The 20160-nt window shown below is 41.3% G+C and overlaps 2 protein-coding genes across 3 annotated transcripts; both read left to right on the top strand.

Moving 5' to 3' along the window:
• Positions 1-2369: 2369 nt before the first annotated feature.
• LOC139546094 (zinc finger protein 271-like) lies at positions 2370-9561 on the top strand. Its single transcript, XM_071354286.1, has 3 exons — positions 2370-2514; positions 4674-4888; positions 5341-9561. The coding sequence occupies exons 2-3, from the start codon at positions 4690-4692 to the stop codon at positions 6963-6965; spliced, it is 1824 nt and encodes a 607-aa protein (XP_071210387.1). The 5' UTR covers positions 2370-2514; positions 4674-4689; the 3' UTR covers positions 6966-9561.
• A 4934-nt stretch (positions 9562-14495) lies between these two features.
• LOC139546379 (zinc finger protein 501-like) lies at positions 14496-19653 on the top strand. 2 transcript variants are annotated; one of them, XM_071354709.1, is made up of 3 exons: positions 14496-14618; positions 15066-15252; positions 17720-19653. In XM_071354709.1, the coding sequence occupies exons 2-3, from the start codon at positions 15084-15086 to the stop codon at positions 18469-18471; spliced, it is 921 nt and encodes a 306-aa protein (XP_071210810.1). In that variant the 5' UTR covers positions 14496-14618; positions 15066-15083; the 3' UTR covers positions 18472-19653. The 2 variants fall into 2 exon arrangements, with proteins under 2 accessions (XP_071210810.1, XP_071210816.1); XM_071354715.1 differs by having other exon boundaries at positions 14512-14835.
• The last annotated feature ends 507 nt before the right edge of the window (positions 19654-20160 follow it).

The raw sequence follows: 20160 nt of genomic DNA, 5'->3' as shown, positions 1-20160 counted from the left end.
TTATTTTTATTTTTAATCACAGCCCCCGTCCCCGCAGGAGGCCTTTTGCCTTTTGGTAGGCCGTCATTGTAAATAAGAATTCGTTCTAAACTGACTTGCCCCGTTAAATAAAGGTTAAATAAATAGAGATGGAAATACAGGTATGATTTAAATCTACATGCATTCTACAATTGCTTAAGTCATTGTCATATCATTGTAATTATGCCGTGATGTCATTTTATATTTCCTATGTTCCTCTTTTTTTATTCCGTGTCATTCACAGGTGTGAGGCCAAAGTGCACCGCAGTCTGTAGAGAAACTCCACGAGCTGCTACAAGACCACGAGATGCTACAAGACCACGAGCTGCTACAAGACCACGAGATGCTACAAGACCACGAGATGCTACAAGACCACGAGCTGCTACAAGACCACGAGCTGGTTCAGTTGCTGCAGATTCAGCTGAACATCATGTCAGACAAGTGCAAAGTCATCCTGCAGCTTCTCCACATCTTCCAGAGCAGACGCCCCGTGATGACAAAGATCTTTCACTATTTAGAGGACTTGCAGATGAATATTGCAGCAAACAAATAACTACAGAATGAGGCTTGTTTACACTACTTTAACCCAGTTGACGACTTTGAACTTTGCTGTGAAAACAAAATATGTTGAGCACTGTTGAAGAGGCATACAGCAATGCAGAGGGGAAAAACGTACAAAGTACATGTGAGATGGACAGCCTGCCATGGAGGTCCTCCAAGAAGTTAGGGTGTTTGATCAACGTCACATTGTGTTTATGGTTGACAGAGTGTCCAGCTACAAGGCTCTTCCAGGCTTCAGTAAGGTACCACGAGATGAACTAGATGCCTTCTTGACCAATGTAGGACCAGCAGCACTGAGAGCCACAGTGAGATGTGGTTGTCGATTTGGATATCTTCTGGGATGGTCTTCAAGAGAGACTTCCTGTGCTGAGCACCCTGGCCAAACGCTACAAACATGCAGTCTCAAACTCGGCTGATGCTGAGCGAAGCAACAGTGTCTACAAACTTGTGTTGTCAAGCCGTAGGCGATCAACCTCTAACAACAACCTACGAGCCTTGGTCTTCATGTACCACAACCAACGACTCCGCAGTGGAGCAATTGATATGGAGGAGGATCAATCAATCAATCAAATGTATTTAAAGAGCCCTTCTTACATCAGCTGATACCACAAAGTGCTGTACAGAATCCCAGCCTAAAACCCCAGACAGCAAGCACGGTGGCTAGGAAAAACTCCCTAGAAAGGCCAGAACCTAGGAAGAAATGTAGAGAGGAACCAGGCTATGAGGGGTGGCCAGTCCTCTTCTGGCTGTGCCGGGTGGAGATTATAACAGAACATGGCCAAGATGTTCAAATTTTCATAGATGACCAGCAGGGTCAAATAATAATATGATTACATTGAGATATAGGCCTAGATGAGCCTGGCCCTTGGTCACCCCCCACCTCTGGTTATGTTCAGGAAAAAGAGCTGTGTTTGTTTTCAAAAAAGCACTTTGTATCTAATTGTTTTCATGGAAGATGAACTTGAGATATAATATAAATGCAGATTGGACCCCAGGTGTTTCTTTTGTCCTTGTTTAATATGTTTTAGTACCTACAGATTATGGGGGCATTTTGTTATGTTGGAACTCTGAGCTTCCACCCCTTTTTTTGTTCAGAAAAAGAGCTGTTTGTTCAGGAAAATTTGAGCACTTTCAATGTTTCTAATTGTTTTTGTATGATGTATTCTGCTTAAAATCTTCCTAAAACTGATCACATATGACTTTTTATTGCTTTATATGAAATTAACGTGAGAAAAAAAACATTGCAAAATGTTTCTCAGAATTTCTGAAAAGCTTCCACAAAATCAAACATTATTAATGTCAGTATAGTCACTTTAAATAATGCCACTTTAATGTTTACATATCTTACATTGCTCATCTCATATATGTATATACTGTATTTTATACAATCTATTGCATCTTGCCTATGCCTCTCGGTCATCGCTCATCCATATATTTATATGTACATATTCTTATTCCATCCCTTTAGATTTGTGTGTATTGGGTAGTTGTTGTGGAAGTGTTAGATTACTTGTTAGATATTACTGCACTGTCGGAACTAGAAGCGCAAGCCTTTCGCTACACTCGCATTAACATCTGCTAACCATGTGTGACCCATACAATGGATTTGATAGTAACATGATGATAAAGGATAACAGATGCTGTATACTGTTGTAATAATATAACATCACACTGCTGATAGAAATGTAATGATAGCTGTCTTGTTTTGGTTGAGAAATCTATTTTCGTTTGTTTAGCCTGACTTCTTTCCATCACAGGCCAGTAAAACATGCACAATGACTACGCTGATACGACGCTCACGAACATTTCCTGCGGTATCTCATAATCCAAACTCACTCGGAAAGTGGATACGTTTTTCCCGCTTCCTCTACGAGACCTCACCATTTCCTAAAGTTATTTTCAGCCAAACAATTAGCTACAGGAAATCAGTTCCAGGTAACCTATTGCTAATTATTATTATTTGTTTTAATGATGCTTGTAGCACGGTCTGTAAACCAACGCATTCAATGATGAAACGGAAGTTATTGCCGCGGCCTGTCTTTGTTGTTATCCCAGCTAGTTAGCCGTTAGCTAGCTAGCAACACATCTCCCGTCCAACCCGTTTGTGTAGCTAGCTAGCTAACAGGCTAACTTTATTTCAGGGTCACGGTTGAAGTGTAACTTTTATTTCATAGTTAGCCAGCTGTCGTGTCATCGTGCGTAAAATGACTGTTGCGAGGAATTAGCTAACCGGCTGCTCCTTGTTTAGCCACAGGCCTTTTGGTAGGCCGTCATTGCAAATAAGAATCAGTTTGTTGTTAACTGATTTGCCTAGTTAAATAAATAAAACAGATGTTTGGTTTAGCTATTTAGGTAACCAGCTAGTCAAATTAGCAGTACTAACCGTTGCTAAACTAACGTTTACAGGTGTTGTGCCGAAAATCACCCCCCTGCCAGAATTCAGCCCCCCCTAATGCGTGAACGCGCACGCACGCAATTCTACATTTTCTTGCCTGCCGAAAAGAAAATAGCCTTGCCGAACCCCCCCCCTTCTAATTTCCTTAATTTTGTGTCTAGAGTCAAATACTTCCTGTGGCACACACTACTGGTCAACATGAGCTACCAAAATACTTTATATAGAATAAACTTCGCGTCAGGATATGCAACCGAAATTAATAATTAATGTATGTGTGTTATATTAAACATAGAGTAAACGTGATCAGAAATCTCAACAAGGAAGCAAATCGCAGCAATGAAGAATTGAGTGCGTCCGCGTTCACGCGAAGGGGGGGATTCTGGCAGGGGGGAGATTTCCGGCACAACACCAGCTACCAGTTTATGCAAACGTCGAATCCCAATGCTTCGAACACACCTACAGTGATTTTGCGCAAAATGGTGTGCAGCAACAGTTCAGCCTTCAGCTACCATTTCTGCCAAGCCGTCCAGGCATACACTTTTATGTATACGTTCGATCAATTCAACGAATGCACTGCCTATGCAAAGCAATTCTGTAAAGCAAGCAGTATCCCATTGGAAATGAATGAATGTACTTCTGGTTGTACCAAAATACAATGATACTGTCGGTGTGATCAAGACGTAACACTTTTTCAAGCAAATTAAGAAGGAATATCGACATAACTTGTAGCGACATAAGAAGCAAAATTCCATAAAAATAATAAAATACAGTTGTGAAACAGGCAAGAATAAGGAAGTACTTCCGGGTCAAGGATGTTTTGGAATCCTTCAGAATAAGAGTCCCGTCATGGATATATGGATATACTGACAAGATGCATGTCTCTCCGCCCTAATAATGGGAGTAGTTGTCCACGCACGGTTGGCTGTCTAGCTCCCCCCTATCCTTTCTTTGAATTGGTCGATACATCTCATTATTGTAATCCTTTTTTGAATATTTGATGAGGGTTGTTGACGCCAACCGCCTGTATTCAATGGAGCGAGATGGATCAAATCAAATGTTATTGGTCACATGCACATGGTTAGCAAATGTTAATGCAAGTGTAGCGAAATGCTTGTGCTTGCAGTTCCGACAGTGCAGTAATATCTAACAAGTAATCTAACAATTAATCCATAACAACTACCCAATACACACACATCTAAAATCTAAGTAAAGGAATGGAATAAGAATACATATGTTCAAATTAGTCCTTGTGCTCCATGGAGTTGTATGGTTTGTTTAACTTTATTCATTGGTTTTTCATACATTTTAAAGTGACAACTCTGTGTCTACATCACTCTGTTACCTTGCAATTGCCCCTAATTCTATCACAAGAACATGCTTGTGTTTCTTATAGCCTATAGGCGAATGTTTGAATAGGCTCCTGAGGATGGGGTGGTAATTTCAATCACTGAGTGTATCATATATTAGTAATGAATTTGAACTGAATGTTTGTACTCAACAGCCAGTGTTTTTCTTCACTTATGGCCTAATCTGACTGGCTGTTGTCGTCAATCCTATATTTATTTTATGGAAAAAGGTTTCCTGCTGGACGGGATGTGTGGTCAGCTAGCTTAGATACATTTTTGTTGTCTTTTCCAGAGCTATACCACGACATAGGTTTGTGAAAATCACCTTGAACTGGTTGGGTCTCCTCTTTTAGATCTATCCAGCCTACCATGTCTGAACCAGGTTCTGGTTGTGGTGTTCCAGCCCAGAGAAGCTCACAGCTGGGTCCAGAGTTGCTGTCAGTGAAGCTGGGGCACTGCAGTCAAACAGTGGAACTCAATGTGATTGTCAAAGAGGAGGAGGAGGAGAGAGAAATCAATGAGGGGGAGGAGGAAGAGCGAGAGGAGGACAGGGACTCTGTTGACTCAGGTAAATTCAGGCTAAAATCCTCTTTGGTTCAGAGAGTTGAACAACCCAAAATAGCCATTGATTTTCTGATTCATTAAGAAATGTAAACTTAGATATGTTTTGGGTTGTTAAGTCAATTAAATGATGCCAATTTCAAGTTAATCTTTTAAAAAATATATATATTTCTGAATATTTAGGCAAGTTAGCTGGCTAACTCATTGATTCTGCTTTGTATTATACCCCTCAGGCTTCTGTATGTGTAAGAGGGAAGGCGAGTGTCCACTGACCATTTGGCAATGCATTGTAATTTCACAATGACATTATCTATGTGTGATGCTATGCAACAAGCCCCTTGCAAAGTATTTATCTCAATACTCTGTTAATCCAAATTAATGTTGAATCCTGCGTTGGTAAGCTTAAAGCCTTTGTTTCTTTGCCAGTTTCTGACCATATATATGTTCATATTCTTACAGGAGAGATCCCCAACCCAGACACCGTCAACAAGCCCAGTTCCACAGCATCAAGACTACCTGGGCATGGGAGTTACTCGTGTCCTCAATGTGAGAAGAGTTTCAGTTCCTCAACTATTCTAAAGAATCATCAAAGAGTACACACTGGAGAAAAACCTTTTCACTGCTCTGCATGTGGGAAGAGTTTCAGTGAGAAAGTAAACCTTAAGAGACACGAGAGAGTACATAGTGGAGAGAAGCCTTACCACTGCACCCAATGTGGGAAGAGCTTCAATCATTCTGGAAGCCTTAAGGAACATCAAAGAGTACATACAGGGGAGAAACCTTACCACTGCACTCTTTGTAGGAAGTATTTCAGTCAGCCAGGAAGCCTTAAGAAACATCAGAGAATTCATACAGGGGAGAAACCTTACCACTGCTCACAGTGTGGAAAGAATTTTCGTTTTGCAGGAGACCTAAAGAGTCATCAGAGATCACACAGTGGAGAGAAGCCGTACCACTGTTCTCAGTGTGGGGAGGGATTCACTCAGCTCAGGCGTCTTAAAAGTCATCAGAGGATACACATTGGAGGGAAGCCTGTCTGTGCTTTAAAGGTGATTGTCAAAGAGGAGGAGGTTGAGAGGGAAATCAAAGAGGAGGAAAAGCGAGAAGTTGAGGAGGACAATAGTGGTATAGTTGACCCAGATACATCAACATTACCTGGTTGTAGTCTTTACCCCTGCCATCAATGTGGAAAGAGTTTCCGTTCCTCAAGTAATCTACAGAATCATCAAAAAGTACACACTGGAGAAAAGCCTTACCACTGCTCTGAGTGTGGGGAGGGATTCACTCAGCTACTACGTCTTAAAAGCCATCAGAGAATACACAATGGAGGGAACCCTGTCTGTGCTTTAAATGTGATTGTCAAAGAGGAGGGGAGTGAGAGGGAAATCAAAGAGGAGGAAAAGCGAGAAGTTGAGGAAGAGGAGGACAATAGTAGTGTAGTTGAACCAGATACATCAAGACTATCTGGTCGTGGTCGTTACCCATGCCATCAATGTGGGAAGAGTTTCCGTTCCTCAAGTAATCTAAAGAATCATCAAAGAGTACACACTGGAGAGAAGCCTTATCACTGCTCACAATGTGGGAGGGGTTTCAGTGAGAAGGTAAACCTTAAGAGACATGGCAAAGTACATAGTGGAAAGAAGCCTTACCACTGCACCCAATGTGAGAAGAGCTTTAATTATTCAGGAAGCCTTAAGGAACACCAGAGAATACATACAGGGGAGAAGCCTTACCACTGCTCTCTTTGCGATAAGAGTTTCAGTCAGCCAGGAAACCTTAAGAAACATCAGAGAATACATACAGGGGAAAAGCCTTACCACTGCTCTCTTTGCGGTAAGAGTTTCAGTCAGCCAGGAAACCTTAAGAAACATCAGAGAGTACATACAGGCGAGAAGCTTTACCACTGCTCTCATTGTGGGGGGGGTTTCACTCAGCTAAGAAGTCTTAAAAGTCATGAGAAAATACATATTGGAGGGGAGCCTGCCAGTGCTTTCAATGTGATTGTCAAGGAAGAGGAGGAGGAGGAGGAGGAGGAGGAGGGAGAAAAGAAAGAAGTTGAGGGAGAGGAGAATGACGTGAAATAAAGGTGAAGTGAGGATACATAAGCGAACTCTGTAGGTATTGAAATTCACACCTATCCTTACAATTGCATCTTCTGTGACAGCATGGTCATGGGCAGCACCATTTGAGTTTTAAATCAGTAAGGGCTTTCTTGCACAACTGTAAAATCCGACTGTAGCCTTGTCACAGCCAGGTCAGCAGTCGGGGTAATTCCGTAACGTAATAGTATCATCCGTATTTAGATGAGATCGAGACGAGATCATTAACAACTATAGTGGTTGCTGTAATAGTGCTATGCCCAGGCCTAAAGCCTGATTGGTTTACATTAACAATACATGTCTCATTGTAAACCAGGTTGCCTGTCCGGGCCTAAGCCTGTGTTCCTGGCCTTGACCCAAGCATCATTTATTTTATGAATTACTTCTGAACAGGATACCACCTCCTAATGTGCTGCAGTGTGTACAGTCTGAACAGGATACCACCTCCTAATGTACTGCAGTGTGTACAGTCTGAACAGGATACCACCTAATGTACTGCAGTGTGTACAGTCGGAACAGGATACCTCCTAATGTACTGCAGTGTGTACCGTCTGAACAGGATACCACCTAATGTGCTGCAGTGTGTACAGTCTGAACAGGATACCACCTAATGTGCTGCAGTGTGTACAGTCTGAACAGGATACCACCTCCTAATGTGCTGCAGTGTGTACAGTCTGAACAGGATACCACCTAATGTACTGCAGTGTGTACAGTCTGAACAGGATACCACCTAATGTACTGCAGTGTGTACAGTCTGAACAGGATACCACCTCCTAATGTGCTGCAGTGTGTACAGTCTGAACAGGATACCACCTAATGTGCTGCAGTGTGTACAGTCTGAACAGGATACCACCTAATGTACTGCAGTGTGTACAGTCTGAACAGGATACCACCTCCTAATGTGCTGCAGTGTGTACAGTCTGAACAGGATACCACCTAATGTACTGCAGTGTGTACAGTCTGAACAGGATACCACCTCCTAATGTGCTGCAGTGTGTACAGTCTGAACAGGATACCACCTAATGTACTGCAGTGTGTACAGTCTGAACAGGATACCACCTAATGTACTGCAGTGTGTACAGTCTGAACAGGATACCTCCTAATGTACTGCAGTGTGTACAGTCTGAACAGGATACCTCCTAATGTACTGCAGTGTGTACAGTCTGAACAGGATACCACCTATTGTACTGCAGTGTGTACAGTCTGAACAGGATACCTCCTAATGTGCTGCAGTGTGTACAGTCTGAACAGGATACCACCACCTAATGTACTGCAGTGTGTACAGTCTGAACAGGATACCTCCTAATGTGCTGCAGTGTGTACAGTCTGAACAGGATACCACCACCTAATGTACTGCAGTGTGTACAGTCTGAACAGGATACCACCTAATGTGCTGCAGTGTGTACAGTCTGAACAGGATACCACCTAATGTGCTGCAGTGTGTACAGTCTGAACAGGATACCACCTAATGTGCTGCAGTGTGTACAGTCTGAACAGGATACCACCTAATGTACTGCAGTGTGTACAGACTGAACAGGATACCACCACCTAATGTGCTGTAATGTGCTGCAGTGTGTACAGACTGAACAGGTACAAAGCCAAGGTTGGTGATTTACTGCTACCTGCAGTTATGGAATGTTAGCTCAGGACTATAATTCATTGGTTGACTCCTCCTCCTGACCTCCTCCCGACCTGGATGGAATTATACGACCTGGATATAGTGCACTACATTTGACCATGATTTTGTAATGAGATGTTTGACGAGCAGGTGTCCACATACACTACATCGGTTACCACTACATCGGTTACAAAAGTATCTTCCTTTATCTTTTTTTAATAATTTTCACATATGTTGATTTTGGGGTGGTGCTGGAGATGATGAATATGTAGTAGAATGTTTTTTGAAATGTCCCTTTAAAGGTACTAATGCTCATGTACACGACTAACATTTAAATGTAAAACAGTTCACAGTAGCATAATCTATATTTGACTTGAGCTGAATACTGGGGCTGAGTCTATATATAGTATATACTGGGGCTGAGTCTATATATAGTATATACTAGGGCTGAGTCGATATGTAGTATATACAGTGGGGCAAAAAAGTATTTAGTCAGCCACCAATTGTGCAAGTTCTCCCACTTAAAAAGATGAGAGAGGCCTGTAATTTTCATCATAGGTACACTTCAACTATGACAGACAAAATGAGAAAAATAAATACAGAAAATCACATTGTAGGATTTTTAATGAATTTATTTGCAAATTATGGTGGAAAATAAGTATTTGGTCAATAACAAAAGTTTATCTCAATACTTTGTTATATACCATTTGACCATGGGCCCTATTCTGTAGTGCACTACATTTGACCATGGGCCCTATTCTGTAGTGCACTACATTTGACCATGCACCCTATTCTGTAGTGCACTACATTTGACCATGGGCCCTATTCTGTAGTGCACTACATTTGACCATGGGCCCTATTCTGTAGTGCACTACTTTTGACCATGCACCCTATTCTGTAGTGCACTACTTTTGACCATGCACCCTATTCTGTAGTGCAATACATTTGTCCATGGGCCCTAGAATACAGAATAGGGCCCATGGACAAATGTATTGCACTACAGAATAGGGTGCATGGTCAAAAGTAGTGCACTAAAGAATAGGGCCCATGGACAAATGTAGTGCACTACAGAATAGGGTGCATGGTCAAAAGTAGTGCACTATATTTGTCCATGGGCCCTATTCTGTAGTGCACTACTTTTGACCATGCACCCTATTCTGTAGTGCACTACATTTGTCCATGGGCCCTATTCTGTAGTGCACTACTTTTGACCATGCACCCTATTCTGTAGTGCAATACATTTGTCCATGGGCCCTATTCTGTAGTGCAATACATTTTACCATGGGCCCTATGGGCTATTCTATTGAATACAAAATAAGTCCATAGACTCCAGTAGAATTCAGTTGTGGATATTTTTTTATACATGATTAAACTCAGTAGAAGGGCTGGTTTGTATTGACATCAAGTCTATTGTTATGTCATGATCTGGATGGAACCTGTGTTTAAAACAGGGTTTCCAACCTGAAAGTATTTTCCAATCATTTCGTTCTGAACAGAACCGTTATTGTTTTTTTGTTCCATTCCAGCAAAGTAAAGTTCTGAACCGGTTCGAACCATGACGCGCTGGGCATCTTGTTGTTATGACATGTATTATCTGAATTAGGCCCACGGAAGTATACCTACGGAGGAGCGGCTTCTATGATGAAACTTTGAATACATTTGAACTTCAGAGAGTTGGCTTTAACTAACGTTGGACCAGAACTATCCCTTAATCATGACTCTCAGTTCTATTACAGTACAGATAATGCCTCCTAGAGTTTTGGAAATTTAGACCAGCTAGCTAGCTAACAAGCTAGCTATCTAACAAGCTAGCTACCTAACAAGCTTGTGTGTGCAGAGCCGCACCAGAATTCAAATAAAAACACGTCTTACCTTTTTTGTAGTTAATGAATCCAATGTGAAACGTGATAACTATAGTATCCTTAACTAGCATTGAAATAGTTCATTAATTATCTCTAATTAAACCTCTCTGTAATGTCTGAATCACGCCTGTAATGTCAGTAGCTACAGTAGACTATGCATGCTTCGGTGGGAGGGGAGGGGGAATGTAGCCTACACACACACTGGCAAAGAGTTTCAGCAGGCAGACACTGGAATACATTTCTGAGTGCATAGGGACTGGAGAAAAATGCCTGGAATGTAAAATAACATTATTAACCAGTTCCCATGCTTTTAAAATAACTGTTCTGTTCCGGAACAGTATAGATCCCTTTTGTTGTCAGTTCTGGTTCTGTTCCTTGAAATTCCGGTTTTCTTTTCTGTTCCCTGAACTGGTTCCAACCCCTGGTTTAAAATATTGTAAAGTATCCATTAATTAAATAATAAATGCTAACAAACTGTAATCTTCTTCTTCATTGACGGTGGATGATGTTGGTAGATTGTCTTTATCCATGAAAAGTCAGTATTGTATCATGGTGATGATAAATCACAAGAATAAAAGATGCCATACATTAATTGTTGGAATAATATAACATCAAACTGCAGGCCTGTGTAGGATTATCTACTTTACGCACAGTCTCTTCTCTACTCGGTCATCTGCCCAGAGAAGAGGCTACTCTGGTGAATGTCTGTGATGTATAAAGAGTGGTGCTCGTTTAATAAAGTTAGATCAACGCTTAATAAAGTTAGATCAACGTTTAATAAAGTTAGATCAACATTTAATAAAGTTAGATCAACGCTTAATAAAGTTAGATCAAAATCTAATTTTCGAGCTCTACCCGTAGATTTTGCGGTGACGTAGTGTCCCCATGAGTGACAGAACACTGAGCCAATCATGGAGCAACTAGAGAACATTACCAAACCCCTATGCTTCGTATTTTCCGCTGGCTGTCCCACCACCACAGAAGGCACTGAGCTAGACTGAAACACCTGCATTTTGGAGCTGCCTTACTCAAGAAAGCAAAAAAAGAGACCAAGTTTGTATGTGGCTTTATTAACTCAATGTTTTATTTATTTAGTTTACATTGTTTGCAAACTGAAATGTGACATGTATTAATGCCAAAATAACATGCAAAACAGGCAACAATAAAAAAAAATATATATATATACACATACAGTACCAGTCAAAAGTTTGGACACACCTACTCATTCCAGGGTTTTTCTTTATTTTTACTATTTTTCTACATTGTATAATAATAATGAAGACATCAAAACTATGAAATAATACATATGGAATCATATAGTAACCAAAGAAGTGTTAAACAAATCAAAATATATTTGAGATTTGAGATTCTTCAAAAAGAACACAGCACAACTATGCAGTTACCCATACTTGGGACTGGGGGAAAACTCCCATACTTGGGACTGGGGAAAACTCCCATACTTGGGACTGGGGGAAAACTCCCATACTTGGGACTGGGGGAAAACTCCCATACTTGGGACTGGGGGAAAACTCCCATACTTGGGACTGGGGGAAAACTCCCATACTTGGGACTGGGGAAAAACTCCTATACTTGGAACTGGGGAAAAACTCCCTATTTTCAGCCACAGACTAAAAAAGTGATGTATCTGTCAGATGGCCAAAATATGCACAACTACTACAGCTGATATGACACTCACAAACATGTATTGCAGTGTTCCATTAATCCAGACACAGTCAGCAGGATTAGGGTCATGGCAGCAACACTAGCTGTATCCTATCCACATTAAGACTTCGGGTTTTCAGAATTTGTATTCAAAATAAAAGTCTGGGGGAAAACTTTTTTGCAGCTTTGCATAGGGCATAATGTTATAATGATGTAAAAAAACAACAATAATCAGACCAGCAACACTCTGTATTATTCAGTGCCCCATGAAATGACACCATATGTACACTGAGTGTACAGAACATTAGGAACACCTTCCTAATATTGAGTTGCACCCCCTTTTGCCCTCAGAACAGCCTCAATTTGTCAGGGCATGGACTCTACAAGGTGTCGAAAGCATTCTATAGGGATGCTGAGCAATGTTGAATCCAATGCTTCCCACAGTTGTGTGAAGTTGGCTGGATGTCCTTTGGGTGATGGACCATTCTTTATCTACACACAATACCCCATAATGACAACAGGTTTTTAGACATTTTTGCAAATGTATTAAAAATAAAATACAGAAATAGCTTATTTACATAAATATTAATCCTTGAGATGTTTCTACAACTTGGAGTCCACCTGTTGTAAATTCAATTGATTGGACATGATTTGGAAAGGCACACACCTGTCTATATAAGGTCCCACAGTTGACAATGCACGAGAGAGCAAAAAACAAGCCATGAGGTCGAAGGAATTGTCCATAGAGCTCCGAGACAGGATTCTGTCGAGACATACATCTGGGGAAGGGTACCAAAACATTTCTGCAGCATTGAAGGTCCCCAAGAACACAGTGGCCTCATCATTCTTAAATGGAAGAAGTTTGGAACCACCAAGACTCTTCCTAGAGCTGGCCACCCGGGCCAAACTGACAACCATCTCTGCTGCACTCCACCAATCAGGCCTTTATGGTAGAATGGCCAGACGGAAGCCACTCCTCAGTAAAAGGCACATGACAATCCACTTGGAGTTTGCCAAATGGCACCTAAAGGACTCTCAGACCATGAGAAACAAGATTTTCTGGTCTGATGAAACCAAGATGGAACTCTTTGGCCTGAATGCCAATCGTCACGTCTGGAGGAAACCTGGCAGCATCCCTACGGTGAAGCATGGTGGCGGCAGCATCATGCTGTGGGGGTGTTTGTCAGCGGCAGGGACTGGGAGACTAGTCAGGATCGAGGGAAAGATGAACGGAGCAATGTATAGAGAGATCCTCAATGAAAACCTGCTCCAGATCACTCAGGACTTCATCCCGGGGTTGAAGGTTCAACTTCCAACAGGACAACGACCCTAAGCACACAGCCAAGACAAAGCAGGAGTGGCTTCGGGACAAGACTCTGAATGTCCTTGAGTAGCCCAGCCCAGCTTGAACCCGATCGACCATCTCTGGAGAGACCTGAAAATAGCTGTGCATCAACGCTCCCCATCCAACCTGACAGAGCTTGAGAGGATCTGCAGAGAAGAATGTGAGAAACTCCCAATATACAGGTGTGCCAAACTTGTAGCGTCTTACCCAAGAAGACTCCAGGCTGTCAAAAATGCTTCAACAAAGTACTGATTAAAGGGTCTGAATACTAATGTAAATGTATTATTGAAGATTTTTTGTTGTAATAAATGTGCAAAATTTTCTAGAAACCTGTTTTTGCTTTGTCATTATGGGGTATTATATGTAAATTTATGTGGGAAAAGTCAAGGGGTCTGAATACCTTTCCGAATGCTCTGTACACAATCCATGTCTCAATTGTCTCAAGGCATTAAATTCCTTCTTTAACCTGTCTCCTCCCCTTCATCTACACTGATTGAAGTGGATTTAACAAGTGACATCAATAAGGGTTCATAGCTTTCACCTGGTTTCACCTGGATTTATTTCACCAGTCTATGTAGGCCGTCATTGAAAAATAAGAATTTGTTCTAAACTGACTTGCCTAGTTAAATAAAGGTTACACGTGTCAAATTTCACATGGATTTATTTCACCAGTCTATGTCATGGAAAGAGCAGGTGTTCCTAATGTTTTGTACAATGGATTGGGTGGAGTAAAAGGCCAGCAACACGCCATATAATTTAGTGTCCCATGAAATGGTATTGTACAGACCCTACTGAGTATTCCCTAGTGCAGCACCTAGAATAGTTTTTGCTCTACCAGCCAATATGTATTTCATATACCAGGCCTGGGCAATTCCAGTCCTCGGGGGCCTGATGGGTGTCACACTTTTCCCCCATCCCTAGCGTTTAGACACTTTTTTTTCTATATCATGACTAAATACAGGTTATTGACGCTTGTCTACTATTACATGGGGTGACTTTTATTTTTGAACGTTTCCGAAATTCCGTGACCCGGAAGTACTTCATTAATGTTGCTGACGAGACGCTGATGTCGGCAGGTGGATGATTGATTCTGCTTGCGCACTCACTGGGTCTCATCAACCAAACAAGTAGCTAAAGGAAATCAGTATCAGGTAGCCGACTGCTAACATTTTAAATGTGAGCTCGTAAATTTAGTCTGTAAACTAACGCATTCCATGAATCGTTAGTGGTTGCCGCGGCCTGGCTTTGTTGTTATCCAAACTAGCTAGAACAACACTCCAATCCAACCCGGTTGTGTAGCTAGCTAACTAAATCCAGTGAGAGTTGAAGTGTGTCTTTATTTTATACTTCGCCAGCTATCGTTGCATTGTGAGTAAAATGTCTAGTTAGGAATAAGCTAGAGGGCGGTTGGCTAGGTAGTTAGCTAGCTAAATTATCTTGACCAACCGTTGCTAAACTAATTGGCTACCGGTTTGTGTTTTAATCCATGTTGAACGGGATGAGTTGTTAGCTATTTTAGCTACATATATATTTTTGGAACTATCCCACGATCAAGGTTAGTGAAAATCACCCTGAACTCGTTGGGTCTCCTCTTTTAGATCCACCTCTAGCCGACCATGTCTGAACCGGGTTCTGGTTGTGGTGTTCCGGCCCAGAGAAGCTCACAACAGGATCCAGAGATGGTGTCAGTGAAGCTGGAGGACTGCAGTCAAACTCTGGAACTCAATGTGATTGTCAAAGAGGAGGGAGAGAGCGAGGACGGAAACAGTGACTCCGTTGACTCCGGTAAATTCAGGCTAACAACGTCATCTTTGTGTTATACAAATCAAGATCATTGAATTAACCAGCTAATTTTGATAAACAACATTACAGTTGATTTTCTGGTACATTAAGACATCTAAACTTATGTGTGTTTTGGGTTGTTGAGTCAAATTAGAACATGCCAATATCAAGCTTCAAGTTATTTCTGAATATTTAGACAAGTTTGTATTTGTATTTATTATGGATCCCCATTAGCTCTCTTCCTGAGGTCCAGCAAAATGAAGGCAGTTATACATTTTAAAAACATTACAATACATTCATAAGAGTTTTCACAACATATTAAGTGTGTGCCCTCAGGCCTCTACTCCACTACCACATATCTACAACACAAAATCCATGTGTTACGTGTCTATGATTGTTGCTTCACAGTCCCAGCTGTTCAATAGGGTGTATTGTTATCAGTTTTTTGATTATTTCAGTGAAATATGGAACCGTTCTGTATTTTATCTAACGGGTGGCATCCATACGCCTAAATATTGCTGTTACATTGCACAACCTTCAATGTTATGTCATAATTATGTAAAATTCTGGCAAATTAGTTTGCAACGAGCCAGGCGGCCCAAACTGTTGCATATACCCCGACTCTGCGTGCAATGAACGCAAGAGAAATGACATAATTTCCATAGATAATATTGCCTGCTAACATGAATTTCTTTTAACTAAATATGCAGGTTAAAAAAAATATATTTATGTGTATTGATTTTAAGGAAGGCATTGATGTTTATGGTTAGGTACATTCGTGCAACGATTGTGCTTTTTTCGCAAATGCGCATTTGTTAAATCATCCCCTGTTTGGCGAAGTTGGCTGTATTTGTTAGGAAGAAATGGTCTTCACACAGTTCGCAACAAGCCAGGCGGCCCAAACTGCTGCATATACCCTGACTCTGTTGCACAGAACGCAAGAGAAGTGACACAATTTCCCTCATTAAAAGAAATTCATGTTAGCAGGCAATATTAACTAAATATGCAGGTTTAAAAATATATACTTGTGTATTGATTTTAAGAAAGGCGTTGGTGTTTATGGTTAGGTACACATTGGCGCAACGACAGTGCTTTTTTTCACGAATGCGCTTGTTAAATCATCACCTGTTTGGCGAAGTAGGCTGTGATTCAATGATAAATTAACAGGGACCGCATCGATTATATGCAACGCAGGACAAGCTAGATAAACTAGTAATATCATCAACCATGTGTAGTTAACTAGTGATTATGTTAAGATTGATTGTTTTTTTATAAGATAAGTTTAATGCTAGCTAGCACCTTACCTTGGCTCCTTGCTGCACTCGCATAACAGGTAGTCAGCCTGCCAAGCAGTCTCCTCGTGGAGTGCAATATAATCGGTGTCCAAAAATGCCGATTACCGATTGTTATGAAAACTTGAAATCGGCCCTAATTAATCGTCCATTCCGATTAATCGGTCGACCTCTAGTATGCATGGGTGTCCGAGCTGTGTGCCAGTAGTTTAAACAGACAGCTCGGTGCTTTCAACATGTCAATACCTCTCACAAATACAAGTAGTGATAGTCAATCTCTCCTCCACTTTGAGCCATGAGAGATTGACATGCATATTATTAATGCTCTCTGTGTACATCCAAAGGCCATCCGTGCTGCCCTGTTCTGAGCCAATTGCAATTTTTCGAAGTCCATTTTTGTGGCACCTGACCACACAACTGAACAGTATTCAGGTGCGACAAAACTAGGTCCTGTAGGACCTGCCATGTTGATAGTGTTGTTAAGAATGAAGAGTATCGCTTTATTATGGACAGACTTCTCCCCATCCTAGCTACTGTTGTATAAATATGTTTTGACCATGACAGTTTACAATCCAGGGTTACTCCATGCAGTTTAGTCTCCTCAACCTGCTCGATTTCTACATCATTCATTACAAGATTTAGTTGAGGTTTAGTGAATGATTTGTCCCAAATACAATGCTTTTGGTTTTTGATTCCTTGTCACCTATTCTGAAACTAACCGCAGCTCTTTGTTAAGTGTTACTGTCATTTCAGTTGCTGTAGTAGCTGACGTGTACAGTGTTGATGAGTCATACGCATACATAGATACACTGGCTTTACTCAAAGTCAATTAGACCATGCCAATATCAAGCTTAAAGTTATTTCTGAATATTTAGGCAAGTTATCTGGCTAACTCATTGATCCTGTTTTGTAGTATAACCCTCAGGCCTCTGAATGTGGGAGGGTGAGTGCCAAAACAAATGTCTGTCCAGTACTCACCAGTGTGCAATGCATTGTAATTTATCTCTGTGTGATACAAAGCGACAAGCCCCTTGTAAAGTCTGTTAATGCTCTGTTAATGTACACGCCCTCCAGCTCACATCCCACCAAATTCATGTTGAATCCTGCATTTTTAAACCCAAAAGCCTTTGTTTCCGCTCTTTCTGTTTCTTACCCCATATGTGTTCATTTTCTTACAGGAGAGAGCTCCAACCCAGGCTCAGACAGCAAGCCCAGTCCCACAGCATCAGGAAACCGCAGACAGAAGCCCCAACCCTGCTGTAGCGACAGTTGTATTTATCCAACGCGCCACAAATCACACCAAAAAACTCCCAAAATAAATAAGACTTACCTTTGCAGTCAATGTGAGAAGAGTTTTCAGACACCAAGCAAGCTAAAGGCTCACCAGAGAATGCACATTGGAGATAATCCTTACCCCTGCTCCCAGTGTGAGAAGAGCTTCAATCATTCAGGAAGACTTAAGGACCATCAAAGAGTACATACTGGGGAGAAGCCTTACCACTGCTCTCTTTGCGGGAAGAGTTTCAGTCAGTTAGGAAACCTGAAGACTCATCAGAAAAATCACAAGCCTTACCACTGCTCCCAATGTGGGAAGAGTTTCAGTGAGAAAGTAAAACTTACGGGACATGAGAGAGTACATAGTGGAGAGAAACCTTACCACTGTACCCAATGTGGGAAAAGCTTCAATTATTATTCAGTACTTAAGGAACATCAAAGAGTACATACAGGGGAGAAGCCCTACCACTGCACACTTTGTGGGAAGAGTTTCAGTTGGGCAACAAACATAAGGAATCATCAGTTAAGACACATTGGAGAGAAACCTACACATACTCTCAATGTGATTGTCAAAGAGGAGGAGGGCGAACAGAGACACATTAAGACAGAAGAGAGAGAAGTTGAGGAGAGAGAGGTGAAGGAAGAGGCTACATAAGCTAACTCCATAGGAATGTAAAGGCACACCACCTATCCATTGCAATGCTAACTCCATAGGAATGTAAAGGCACACCTCCTATCCATTGCAATGCTGTCTTCTATGACAGGGCATGGGCAGCACCATTGAAGGCTACCTCTTAAAGTAATCCATGTCTGTTCTACTTCTATGAGTGTATTGGAAGGTAGAAAATAAACTCAAAAAGGTACACATCACCACCTACTTTGATAGTGTACAAAGCCCAGATTGGTGATTTACTGCCAGCTGCAGTTATGGAACGTTAGCTCCATATAATTCATTGGTTGATCCCTCCTGCTGATCTGGATGGAGTTCTGTGATGCTTCCTAAACACATAAGGGACCACGTTAGAAACAAGTGATTTTTTTGCTTTAACGCGTTATCTACTGGGTTGTACTCGGTGCTTGTTTGTCCTCAGTAAATCAATCAATCAATAGTAAGTCCCCACCCAGTTGACTACTTTTAAAATGTTGAAAACCTTCAATGGCGCTGCCTGTGAGCCTTCTGTCCACCTCTATGGTGGAGAACGAAGTGCTGCTGGATATGTATGACACAGTCCCCTTTAAAAACATATGTGTTATCCACCCCGGGTTTACCTGAGACGGGTAGTAAAGTTTTTATTTTTTTCTCTACTGGCCACGGTGTATTCCATATACATTGCATGGGGGACAATGGAGGGGCCGGAACACAAAGTACTACTGGATATAAAAGACACAGTCCCTCTCAAAAACGAAACATATTTGGTTAGTAGAGACCATAATGAATAATTTCCAACCCACTTTAACTGAGGAGACAGGGTCTACAGACAGGGTCCTACAGACAGGTCCTACAGACAAGTTCTACAGACAGGGTCTACAGACCAATATTTTCAACATTGTACTTTTCAATATTGGTCCTAAAAAGTTGTCTTTGAAGCAATATTATTATTTATTTTTTCATAAATAACTTATTGCATTTTCTTATTAGCACAATAAAGGTGGCCATTGATTCAAATTGAACATCTTTTTAATCAGTTATTGATATTGTAATTAGTTGAAATGCAGGCTTTTATGTTAGTTTAAAAAAAAAAGTCTGATAGAAATGTTTTATTTAATTTTTGTGAATAAGGTGTTAAGAATGTGTATTTAATTGACCTGCCTGATCAAATAAAGGTAAATAAACTCATTATACGAGAGTGATGTCATTGTTTGTGCTGCTGGCAGTACAAAGGTCAAATTGTGTGGTTTGTAATGATTCTGTGAACTTGTAGATCAAATAGCCAAAAGGGCGCTAAAACATGAATCAATAGATGGTCCACTGGGTAGAGGTGAGGCTCAATGTAAGATCAGAGACCTGTTGGTAGATGTGTGGCAGAAGGGTTTGGATTCAGAGACCAAGGGCCGGAATTTATAATTCCGCCAAAGGAAGGTTGGTGGACTAAGTTTCCAAGGTCAGACTAGGACAGAAGAGATGGCTCCTTCCAAAGGAAGGTTGGTGGACCAAGGTCAGACTAGGACAGAAGAGGTGGCTCCTTCCAAAGGAAGGTTGGTGGACCAAGGTCAGACTAGGACAGAAGAGATGGCTCCCTCCTAAGGAAGGTTGGTGGACCAAGGTCAGACTAGGACAGAAGAGATGGCGCCCTCCAAAGGAAGGTTGGTGGACCAAGGTCAGACTAGGAAAGAAGAGGTGGCT

Source organism: Salvelinus alpinus, chromosome 2 (genome assembly GCF_045679555.1).
Source record: "Salvelinus alpinus chromosome 2, SLU_Salpinus.1, whole genome shotgun sequence".
Taxonomy (NCBI): domain Eukaryota; kingdom Metazoa; phylum Chordata; class Actinopteri; order Salmoniformes; family Salmonidae; genus Salvelinus; species Salvelinus alpinus.
This window is presented reverse-complemented; position numbering and strand designations above follow the sequence as displayed.

Excerpts from the sequence above, each read along its gene's own strand:
- LOC139546379 (XM_071354709.1), top strand. The coding sequence starts at position 15,084 with ATGTCTGAACCGGGTTCTGGTTGTGGTGTTCCGGCCCAGAGAAGCTCA. Across the intron at positions 15,253-17,719 it reads CAGTGACTCCGTTGACTCCG|GAGAGAGCTCCAACCCAGGC; the intron begins GTAAATTCAGGC and ends ATTTTCTTACAG.
- LOC139546094 (XM_071354286.1), top strand. The coding sequence starts at position 4,690 with ATGTCTGAACCAGGTTCTGGTTGTGGTGTTCCAGCCCAGAGAAGCTCA. Across the intron at positions 4,889-5,340 it reads CAGGGACTCTGTTGACTCAG|GAGAGATCCCCAACCCAGAC; the intron begins GTAAATTCAGGC and ends ATATTCTTACAG.